Source organism: Anas acuta, chromosome 2, assembly GCF_963932015.1.
Source record: "Anas acuta chromosome 2, bAnaAcu1.1, whole genome shotgun sequence".
Lineage (NCBI taxonomy): Eukaryota > Metazoa > Chordata > Aves > Anseriformes > Anatidae > Anas > Anas acuta.
This window is the reverse complement of record NC_088980.1, coordinates 21,830,979-21,843,270: the sequence shown is the minus strand read 5'-3', so window position 1 is coordinate 21,843,270 and position 12,292 is coordinate 21,830,979. Positions and strand designations below refer to the sequence as shown.

Here is a 12,292-nt window from a genome sequence, read left to right as displayed (position 1 = left end):
GGCAAGAAATTTTTGCCTAAATTAATGGCAGGTACTCTGCTAAATGCAGACGAGGATAAGGCTGATCTGCACCAGCCTCTGACTGATTCACGCCAACTCTGTCATGTCAGGTGAAATTAACACAGGCTGCATGGGGTTCTCTCTCTCTCAGTTCCAAAATTGTGATCCCAATTGTGATCCTCTTCTCATACCCTACTCTTCATGCTTTTTTTTTCTTTTTGCACTTATTTCCCCTACCTTTTACATTCGCTTTACTGCACTCCCACCCTTCTCACTCAAATATCCTGTTTTATTCAGGTGTTGATGCTGTGCCCATCTCCCTGGTAAATGACCATCTAATGACTCACTGTTGCCCACCACTGCCCAAGCTACTACCACTCATAAGCCAGTCACAAGCCTTCAGCACCTTTAATTAAGAAAGCAATAATGAGAGAGGAAAGATTGTTTACTTTAAATGGACCAGCAGTGCCTCCAATTAATGCAAATCAGACCTGCTCATTGAAAAGCTATTTATTCAACATGCACAGCACAAAGTATTTGGATAATTCTTACATTATAATTCAATTTTAAAAATTTAGGAGGGAGAACTCAAGCAGTAGCTAAAATACTTTTTTCCACAAATGGCACCCATGGAATTAGCAGTCCACTCATTAGGTGTAAAACCACCTCTCATGGGCAGATTTTAAAACTGTCTGCAAAGGCGTGAGTCCCTAAATTGTTCTCATTTGCAAAAGGAAAACAGGGCTGCAGAGATGAAGTGACTTTGTCTAATCATGCAGTAGATTCATGCCTGCCTGTGGCCTGCTCCCACTTGGTCTCGAAGCCCAGTCTGGTGCCCCATTTACTGAACTCCCTTCCCTGAATGTTTCCCTAGATGTCTAACAAGCAGGCAGAATGTTTCTTCGCACAGAAAATATGCTTCCAAGCTACAGAAGTTACAAATCTAGACTTCAGTAGTCTTTGGAAATACACCCCCAAATTTGAGCTATTTTAAATATTTGACATAGACTGCAACAAAATCAGGCCAACTGATCAGGAGTGAGGATCCTGGTAAGACCATGAGACGCATTTGGGAAATTAAGACGTGAGCAGAGAAGTATAGTTCATAGAACAGAAGTTGAATAATAAAGAACAGAGCTGACAAGCACTGTAGCTGTGTCGATGCATCTTGTCTGCATTTTGATCAGGCAGTTCAAAATTGCAAGCCCTTTTCCTACCAGATTACACTAGTGTGCTATAGTGCAAACAAATGTTAACTAAAAAGGAAAAACTCTTCCCTTGTCTATCTGGAATTTTGGAGGTCAGTGCAAAGCAAATATCATAAATTTTGTTTCAAGCGTTTCCATTTGGTTTGGACAATGACAGTTAAAAACCATATAAAGTGGATTTGCTGTTATATTTGTAAGGCAGCAGCACATTTAGAACATTTAATTAGCCACAGAAGGTGGTTAGACTCAGTCCAGCATTTTACTTCCACTTTTTGGTTAAACAAAAAAAAAACAAAAAAAAAACAAAAAAAAAAAACAAGCCTGTAATTTAGGAATCTACAGAAAAGTACATTTACAGATACCACACACTTCTCAAATATGACTGCAGTTGAAAGAGACTTTATAACTGTGACTGAAAAAGCTTAAGGACATATACCTCAGTGTCATGGAATAAGCATCTGAAATTAAAGAAATGAGCAACTTTCATCCATTGGTGGTAAAATAAAATAATAATTAAAAAAAATCATATTGTCTGCTGCATTGATAAAGGCAAAAAAAAATCACATTGAGTAAACAAATAGAGTCAAAATAAACACACCTCTTGCCACACCTCAGAGGAAAAGCAGTCATTTTTCCTTTGTTATATGAAACAAAAAGCATATATTGCAGACTGCCACATTTATGCACACAGTTGCCACTTTAATGGGTTGAAACAAGTTCCTGTGACAACAAATAATTTTACTTTATCATGCTAAATTCAGTCAATATATTTTTTAGTTTTAGGAATATTATTTGGAAGATATATATAGAAACAAGGAAGCATCCCTATGTAACAGCCCAAATTAACACTACCACATTATGTCAAACAAAAATATTCTTAAAAATTGTCATAAAAGATCGTAAACCAAATTTTAGCTTGGGCAAATGGACATAGCATTTATGGAAGTTAATGTCTCTCACATAAAATGCAATATCTCAGTGCAAATTCATCAAAATCGATACTAAGTTTCAAAGAAAAACTCTACCTTCTAAGTTGAAAGAACCTACTATATATAAAAGAAGCATTTACAGGACTTTGTGATAATGGCCATTTACTGTACACCAGTTCCACTGCTTTAAAAAGCTCAAAAAAAAAAAAATCACTAAAAAGATAGGCTACTGAAAAAGAAAAAAAAAAAAAGAAAAAGAAAAATTCTTCTAATTTTTTACTTCTGATATTTTACTTGAGCTGACCAAACCTCCCTTTTTACGAGAACAGTCACAAAGAAGCCACTTAACACTGCTGTCATTTCTGCTTAACATTTTTGCTGATCCAAATAGTGTTCCAAAATCCAGTCAGAGACAAGAACTGGTTAAGAGACCCAGTATTTATTATATATTATATAAGGCAGGATGCTATACATAGATTGGCAGCCAGGTGTACTAATACACAAAGAATACATTAACATGTAAAAGTCTAAAAAACGGAACACGCAACATATTCTGGCCCCTCCTGCACATTCATTAGGAGTGAGATAGTGAGTGTTTCTTGGGGGAAAGCAAGTACTTAGCAGCAATGATAACAAGCATAATCATTTCTTAGAAGTGGTTTCATTTCAGAGGAAAGACAATGCATGGTTATTATTTAAATAAATATTATTTAAATAAATAAATGATCATCTTACCTAGTTCTGGTGGCAGAACAGTAAGACGATTTCCCTGGATATGAAGTTCTTTAAGTTGAGTGAGCTCCCCAATTTCTTTAGGCAGTGATATCAGGTCATTGTCTCTAAGACTCAGCTAAGAACGAACATAAAGTAGTCAGAACAATTTTTGGTTACCCTAAAGAAGTCTAGAACAGAACTCTACTCTCTCACCCCCACCCTTCTTCTAAACACTCAATTCTTCCAATTTATTTACAAGTGTCTGCTGATAAACAAGAAACAGTTCCAGGTGTAGTGGTCTATTCCTGCAAACATACCCCACTACTTCTCAAATTGACTAGATTCTATTCCTACAAGCATTGCAAAAGTGAATTGATTTTCCAAGAATTTAGATAAATTACTTACTATCTGCAACTTTGTGAGCTTCCCAATATCTGGCGGCAGGATTTCAAAATCGTTGTCACTTAGATAGAGTGCACGCAGGGTGGCTGCAAATTAAATAGCAATATATAAACAGGGTGGCACATAACCCAACCATTTGAGGTCTAATCAATAAAAGGGAGTCAGGTTTGATTAATAACCCTGACTTGGTGAAAAGCCTTTGACATACCCAGGGCTCACAATAATAACAAGCAGGTCAAACTTAGATTTACTGGCTTATTGTATTGTTGGTGAGTTCAGGAAAACATCTATATTCAAAAGGACTGACACAATTAACAATTTCTACAATGGTAGACTCTGGCAGGTTTTGGCATACAGTCTCAATACTCAGCTGTCAGAACAGAGTCATTACTCTTTACTAGCCCCCTTGATTCTCATTTATTACACCAATTTGCATCCTAAACAAACATAAAAAAATCACCTGAGTTTTTTGGACAAATACATGTCTATATTAAGCTCTACAGAAAGCACAGCATAAGGCTGGGAAAGAGACCTTAAAAAAGAGTAATACAACAGGCTCGAATTGTAGAGTTTATAATTTCCATACTTAAGTCTATGAAATTCACAAGGTTAAAAAAATGACCTAGCACAACTGTGTAAGCTGGCTATTACTGAATAAACATGGCATGACAGGGGAAAAAAAAAATGAAAATGGAGATCCGCAAAGAACTGTTGGGTGCAGCAGGAAGAAAGGTTGTCAGGTCAGCAAAACCTCTCCTCCCCAACAGAGAGGAGACCCTATTTCTCTTCTGCAGTTTACTCCTCCTCTTTTTATTTCATTATATGTGACCATTTTTCATAAAACTTACTGAATATTTCCCTCTGTCAGGTTACAATCACAAAATCTTTCTCAGACTGCAGCATTCCTTTCTCTCCCCTTGCTTATGATTTTTGCTGGTTATGCACTGAGCCTGAAGTCACTTCAGCACAGCACATGGAAAAGACCAGTAAGGTGGCATAATTGCTGGAAGCCAGAAAGTGCCAGAATTCAAGTTGCTTAGGCAACCATAATGCAGCCCTTTTGCACATATGCATTACAATATCTTAATTTTAACCACGTGGCCATGTTTCCTAACACCTTCAAAGGTCAGCTGAGCTCTACCATTCTGTGCCAATTTTAACCTTAGTGGTTTTTTGTTTGTTCTTAACATACTGGTCACTATAGCATCCACAAGCTGTTAAAACTGTTTCATTAATTAACCATCACGAACACAATTGTTTTCAGAGTTAAAATACAACTGCTTTGCAAAATAGTTTATTATTCCCTGAAGCTTGTAAACATCCACAAAATTTTAACTGGGGATGGGGCCCAAGGAAATATTACTCAGAAGAAAACTGACATACCATTGCTAACCAAGTCTTCTCATGTCCAATGGTGTCAGCTGACTGGATGTCAGTGATAAATATTGCTGAGCTAAGTAGAAATATTCAAGACACATTCAAAGAAGAAAACCATAAATATCAGGAAATTGCTGTTGGAGTTTGATCTCCATCAAATAAATTTAAACTGCAGAAAGCAAAGCACCATATCATGAACATTTGTAGAGTTTTTGAAAAAGTTTCTTACTCAGATAGAAGAAGTTTCCAGGTAGAGAATTTTCATTTAAGTTGTTGTAAGTCAAGTCAAGAACCTCCAGAGCTGGTAAAGAGCCAAATCCCCTTGGCAAGGTGTTTAATCTGTTCATGCTATAGGTGAAAAGGAAAGCAAACAAAAACAAAACAAAACAAACAAACAACAAAAAAACAACAGAACATGACATCAGTATGCATGTCATCTGGTAGGAATAACACAGGCAACAAGAGTTTCATTTCCAAAAATGTAATCTACACCAAGCTTCACTTTTTTTTCTTTTAAAAGTGCTTGATGCTACGAAATACTGAGCAAGCCTTTTCCAGTGCAGACCTTTCTATGAACTATCAAATCACATAATATCCTGAGTTGGAAGGGACCCACAAGGATCATGGAATCCAAGCCCTGGCTCCACACAGGACCACCCAAAAACCAAACCACATATCTGAGAGTGCTGCCCAAATGCGTCTTGAACTCTGGCAGGCTCGGTACTGTGACCACTGCCCTGGGGAGCCTATCCCAGTGCCCGACCACCCTCTGGGTGCAGAACCTTTCCCTAACCCCCAGCCTGACCCTCCCCTGTCCCAGCTCCATGCCATTCCCTCAGGTCCTGTTGCTGTCCCCAGAGAGCAGAGCTCAGCGCCTGCCCCTCCACTCCCCTCGTGAGGGAGCTGCAGGCCACCATGAGGCCTCCCCTCAGCCTGCTCTGCTCGGGGCTGAGCAAACCAAGGGACCTCAGCCACTCCTCATACATCTTCCCCTCCAGACCCTTTACCATCTTCATAGACCTCCTTTGGACACTAATAGTTTTATATCTTCCATATGTTGTGTCCAAAATTGCACATTCATTGAGGACTTACACCAGCACAGAGCAGAGCAGGACAATCCCCTCCCTACACTGACCAGCCATGATGCACCCCAGCATACAGCTGGCCCTCGTGGCTGCCAGGGCACACCGCTGGTCATGTTCAGCTTGCCTCAACCAGAACCCCCAGATCCCTTTCTGCAGGGCTGCTCTCCAGCCTCTTGTCCCCCAGTCTGTACTTACAGCCAGGGATGCACTTTCCCAGGTGCAGAATCTGTCACTTGCTCTTGTTAACTTCTTATTGTTTTTAACTGCCCAGTCCTTTAATTTGTCAAGAGCTCTCTGCGAGGCCTCTCCACCCTCAAGGGAGTCAACAGCTCCACTCACTAAATTGTGTCATCTCCAGACGTACTTAGTATACCTTCAAGTCCTGCATCCAAGCCATTCATGAAAACATTAAAGAGAACTGGCCCTAAAATGGAGGCCTGGAGAATCCCACTAGTGACTGGCTGCCAGCCTGATACAACCCTTTGAACCCAACCTGTCAGCCAGTTGTTCACCCCTTGTATTATGCAACTGTGTAGCTGTATGCTAGACATTTTGTCTTCCCTACAAATATGCCTGAAACTTATGCACTCACAAGACATGCAGCCTGTTATCCTGACCAGTGACACCTGAAACACAAAGCAAAAGGGAAAGAGGTGTCACTGTGCTAGGCTCAACTTAAACTCAGTGTGCCACTGTGCAAGCTGGACCTTGGTAGGGGACCCACGTCCTAGCTAAAATACAAGTCATCCTTTTATACTTCAGAGCATCCTGACCACCTCTGCTAGTTCCCCAATATCACAAGTTTCTTCACTGCAGTACCAAACAGGAGGAATACCTCAGGTGTACAGTGCTCACCAGAAACTTCCTACCCCACCTCTCAACCTTTCTGCACCAAAATCCTCCCAGATGTACTCTCTTATTCAAACTTCCCCTCTCTTCTAGAAAGATGTTTTGATGCATTGCATGTACACGTGCACTGCAGATGAGAAGGGGTTCCTCACACACCCATCATAATATTTTGCCCTTAAATTGCCTACAGGCACTTCTGAAGCTGAACCCATTTTGCAGAGCTATACCTGGGGATGTAAATTATGCCTGGAAGATTGTGGGTCAGGAGACAATTAAGAAGGAATAGCATTTAATCTAAAGATCCCTGTGGGTCCCTTTCAACTCAGGAGATCCCATGACTGCAGATGCAGTGGTTCCAGACCTAAGCCAGTTGATAAGTAGCACAGTTCCAAGGTGTCTCCTGGTCTTAACCCCAAGTGGACTCGCACACTACATAAATGGGGAAAAAAGTGAAGACCACTATTTGAATTTGAGCATGCTAGAGATCTAAAGTGACCAAATAAAGACCATAGAAGACAGATCATCTCGAACATGTTTATTTACATTCCAACAGTTTAGGATGCAATTCAATTATCAGCACTTTATAAAAGTATCTAAAGCAGGATACTTACTGCCTAGTCAAAGTCATTTGGTATTTCCAATAGTAAAAACCCAAAATCTTGAGTTAATGTATTATAAACGTGTTGAATTTATAATATGAACATTCTTTCCCTGAGAAGACTATAAAATTAAAGCTTCCCCCATCAATGCTTTCCTAAGTAGCTATATTTTGTGTCCAATTAGTTCAGGAAAGTTCTGTGGTTCAGGTTTATTTTCTTAATAATTCAAGGATGCCGTCTGTTACTGTAATTGTAACTAAAGTATTACCAATTCTACTTGAACGTGGTATCTGAACACTTAACAGGAATGCCTCAGACTGAAGTACTACCTCTGAATTTAATACATATCATATTTAATAAAGATTTGGTGCTTCTTTAGAGATTTAATTAAAAAAATGAAGCTTCTTTAATTAACAAGTTACAACTTTGGAACTAAAGTCCAAAATTAACATATAAAAAATAAAACAAATGCTGAATTTTATTATTTTTTTTAAACAGAGCATAGAACTCTTACACAGCATCCACAGAATTAAGTGACAGCTGTTAAGAAAGTAAAATGTTAAGATTGGCTTCAGTATTACATGAATGTGAGTTGCTGTTGCCCTTAGAGGGTTATCAGTATATCAGAATAACTACTTTATCCCTCTTAAGTATTTGATCATCCAGGACACTCACTAAACAGTCTTGAGCTGTAATTGTTGAGTTATCATCACAAACACTTTGGAAAAAAACTTTAATACAAAAAATAAGAAATTCTAGGTTCAGTTGTGACAGTTTTTGACAGCACCTCCATTACAGCAAATTTTAGCATTAAGATACGCACCCAAGATTCAGGTGTTTGAGCTTCTGAAGGCTGCTAATCTGTGTAGGCAGCTCCTCAATCTGGTTGTTGAAAAAGTTGAGCACTTCTATATTTCTCAGGTCTGCGATGTTTGCTGGCACAGCTGTTAAAAAAGTTTTCACAGTAAGATATTGCAGTTAGAACAAGCTACATGGACTACAAATGCTCTGCTAGCACCTGTCTTTTGTTCTGTTTGTATAGCTGCTGACAGTAGAAACAGCATCCTACAGCTATTGCAACAAAAGCAAAATCTGTATTAAAGAAGCCTCCTATCTGGAGTCAGTTCTCACTGCTGACAGCAATCACTTTGTACTCTTCAGAAAATTACTACTAGTTTTGATAGTCAAAATATCTTACAATAAGGCCAGAGATGAGAGAAACAAATGCAACAAATGTTCTCACAGACTAGCAAAAAGAAACTAGCCTTCCTTGGCATCTGTATAGCACACACAGGTCTCAAAAGAGTAGAGCCCCAGAGACTTGGAACATTCCTTTATCTGAGTCAAAAAATAGATGGTCCAAGCATTTCGGTCTTTAAACAAAGCCTCGTTCTGAGCGATGGCTCATTCTGCTTACTGCTTAAATAATCTAGCATCCAAGTTCCCATCTGTTAATATTCCAGAATGGTTACAGAAATTTAACTTCAGCCTTCAAAGATGAACTGTATAACCAAGCCCATTTTTGATTACTTCTCATGAGTGAGTAACTGTTCAATACACATACATGGTTACATTAGATTCGCCACAAATCAATACGTGCTTATCTAGAAATACAAAAAATTAGGCAGAAGCACAATATGGATGTGCCTGTGCAGGTGAGGTTAAAAAGCTGTTCATATTCACACCCTCTCCCCCTTAAATTTAGTAAAAACTTAAACACGCAGCTGAAGTTTACACAAAAGGAGGCTGGGAAATAGCGTGCACTGAAGCGTGCACCTGTGTTCAATATTCACCTTGGTTCAGTCTTAACCTCAACCACACCAGGAACCCGCAAAGTGCACATCTAAATAATTAGAAGTTTTTTATGAAGCCATGATTTCCTTTTATTTGTTGGCATGAGGTGATCTCAGTCTTAAAACGCACTCAATAATGTTTACAAAGCAGAACATTACAGTGTGTCACATTTACTAGATTACAAGCATAATTACATTGTTCACAATAATGGGATCCCTAACACTCTAATTACACTATATAAATATTACTGTTGAGAGCCATATTCATTGCAGGAGATTTTTAACGTACTTTTTTTTTTTTTTTTTTTTTTTAAGAAAGTCATTAAGGCAAATCTTAGTATTTAAAAGCCCTCTCTTTGTGGTATATTCCAACCAGTCCATGTGTGTCTGTAACTCAATGATGGCAAGAATTGTGTGCCTTCAGAAAGGCAAGGGTAATGTACTACTACCATTGCAGTAAATTATTCCCCAACAGAAGTTAACTGAGGATTTTAATTGACATAATTCAGCTGTTTCCAGCCTCAATATTTCACCAGAACAGTAATTACCACTATTAAAATGTTTTCCTTTCAGAAATTAGACTTTGTAATTTGACTTTGATGAGATGCAATGGACTGGCAAGCCATGTTTCTGCTCTTTTCAAAGAGATGCTGTGTTTATGCAAGACTAGGAAACAGAAGTTATCAGCAAATACACTTTTTAGTTCAGTCACAAAGCGTAAACAATTCAGAGACCAAACAATTCTCCTTTAGTTGTACTGATGATACAATTAATAAAAAAAATATGGTCTGAAATTTTTGACCTTTTTGATGGTATGAGAGATTTCAGTCTCCTAGAAAAATCAGTTCAATATAACACAAGCTGTGCTAGGCGTAACACAGAGCAAGGTTGTTGGAACACAACAGCCTCATCACATCCAGGAGCCCAGACTTACCAAACCTAAATTCAGATCAGCAGCCTATGTATCGCTTCTGTATTTCAACTGTCCAGGCTGAAAAGCATCACAAAATGACCAAGGAATTAAAAAGCCATTATCCAAGATGCTGAAAGTTCTCCAAGCCAACTAAGAGAAAATACATCTTATGTTAAGAACAACATTATTACAAAGACAGGAACCCCATAAAACTTTTCTGATCTTGCTGTGAGACCAGACTACAAAAACTGTCAGACTACGGAGACAATTTCTTAGCGCTGCTCTCACGTGAAGCCAGCCAACTATACCTGAGATGTGTTTCAGTTGAATCAGTGCTGGTTAATAGACTCCTTCCATTTAGTCAGTCCCGTTCACAATGCATTTAGCTACCCAAGGATCTTCTGTACCACAGAGCAGCAGCAGGACCATGCTGCATCCCTGAACAGACTGCAACAGGACAGAACCACATGCCCTCCACGTGGCCTGACAGAGTTATGGAGCTGCCTTCAACTGAAGACAATGCTCTAGTGGATCTGCCCCTTCAAAAACCTGTCCAAAATAACTTGTTTTCCCATTAAGAATAAATTACACTTGTATCTCATTTCTGACAAGCTAGGAGATTGTGTAGGGGAGGAATCCGTTCAAGGAAGAAGGTGAACAGTCTTTAGAAGTCTTGATTTAACAAAAAACAAGACAAAAAAAGACATAAAACTATCTGGGAAAATATGGTATCCAAACATTAAAGTAGGAAGAAAATGGTTTCCAGAGACTTGTTGACTAAGGCTGTGCTTGCGTTGAAGGTTACAGCATCAGACAGAACCAGTTTAAATGGGTTATTACACAGCCGCAGTCTCAAATCCTATCCACTCATCCCACCTGCAAGCACAGGGGAAAACTTAACTTCCAGTGGCTAGTTCATCAGAGATTTTTAATTTAGTTTTCTTTAGTCAGGGTATGGGTGTGAGTAAGTGTCCCTAGCGAACAACAGAAGCTGTACCTTGCACGCTGCCTGCTAGGTTTCTGATCTATCTGTGTAATTCCCACACACTGAATTTCATGTTGTGAATCACTCTTAGGATGCTACTCCATTATACTTGCCATTGTTATTTTTCTACAAGCCATACTAAAAGCTGCACGGGTAAGCAGATTATGGGAAAGACTGAATATTTAGCAAAGGATTTAGATGAAATGCTTTGTGTCAACCTGTTAAATCAAAACAAAGCCCCCATCCACAACTGGTTTTGTTTGTTTGTTTGGGTGAAGGGGCTTTAGGTATCTCATGAGAAGGAAATGAGAGAGAGTAGCACAAGACAAGGCCGGAGGAAAGGGAGAGAAGACTTCTTCCTATAACAGCTTATTTTCTGATTCAACAATTCAGATTGCTTTGTAACATGGGGAATGCTTTACGGACTCGAAGAGCAGAAGCCTGAAATTAAATCCTGTACTGCTCTTGTAGCTAAACTGCACAGGTGCAGCAGCCCAGCAATGCTCAGGAAAGGTTGACGAGGCATACAGCGTTCTTTGGTCTGAACTTTACATGACTAAATGCATCCCCACCATCTTCCCACAGTTGAGTTGCAAAAATCTTCCCAGATATAGAGCAGACTGCCAAATACCAAGAAATTCATGTTCTGGCAATACCGAATTCCACTCGAGTCACCTTCTCATGATGAGCTGTGAGAATGAACTGTCAGCATCCCGGTTCCCTTCACCCACATATTTACAGTAAGATCCACAGTGTCTTAACAACTCTTCCAAGAGCATCTGCTGCCCAGTGTCATTAACAACTAAACTCCTCCTCAGCAAATGCTAGTAAAACTTGGCAGCCCCATGCCTTTGCATTCTCCTGTGAGGCTTCAGTCACATCATGAAGCCCCATTCATATGAAGCCTCACTTCACAAGACCAGAAGCAGCTTCCTTCCCCTCGCTCGATACTAGGAATTGCATACAGTGATTCACTGTGACAGCTATAGACTTCACCTTGATTTCAAGAGCTTGGTTGAGAGGGAAAGTCTACAGGCTGCGCACAAAGCAATAAGACGACTTTCTTCATGCTCCTGCAAATAAGAATTGGCAACTTGTTATACTTCAAAGAGTTTAAGAACAAACAGGCTCTGTTTCACCCTGAAGTCAGTGGCAATTCTTTAGGAATGAAAAAGAGACTCTCTTCAGAGCAGATTTTCACTCAAGGCAAGTTGTCAAATATTATTCCTACATAAGAAGCAGCCGTTTTACAGCTCTGATATGATTTCTGAAACACATATATGAAGGGTTAAACCCTACTATTCAGCACTTACTAGCTCCACATCGAGCATCCTGGATCTGGACCTCAGTTCCCTGCCCACACAGTGAGCCAGGAGCCCTCACCAGACATCTAGCATTCTTCCTCTCTGCTAGAAGTCTGATGTTGCCCTCTGTTGGA

General features: G+C 39.4%; 1 protein-coding gene across 4 annotated transcripts in view; it reads right to left on the bottom strand.

Annotated features, from left to right (window-relative positions):
* The window catches only part of RSU1 (Ras suppressor protein 1), a 96,375-nt gene that overhangs the window by 65,172 nt on the left and 18,911 nt on the right, over positions 1-12,292 (bottom strand). For all 4 annotated transcript variants that reach the window (XM_068673841.1, XM_068673839.1, XM_068673840.1 and 1 more), the window contains exons 4-7: positions 7,987-8,107; positions 4,860-4,978; positions 3,257-3,339; positions 2,873-2,987 (exon numbers count right to left, since the gene is read on the bottom strand). In XM_068673841.1, coding sequence (XP_068529942.1) covers positions 2,873-2,987; positions 3,257-3,339; positions 4,860-4,978; positions 7,987-8,107 — 438 coding nt within the window. The remainder of the gene's footprint in view (positions 1-2,872; positions 2,988-3,256; positions 3,340-4,859; positions 4,979-7,986; positions 8,108-12,292) is intronic.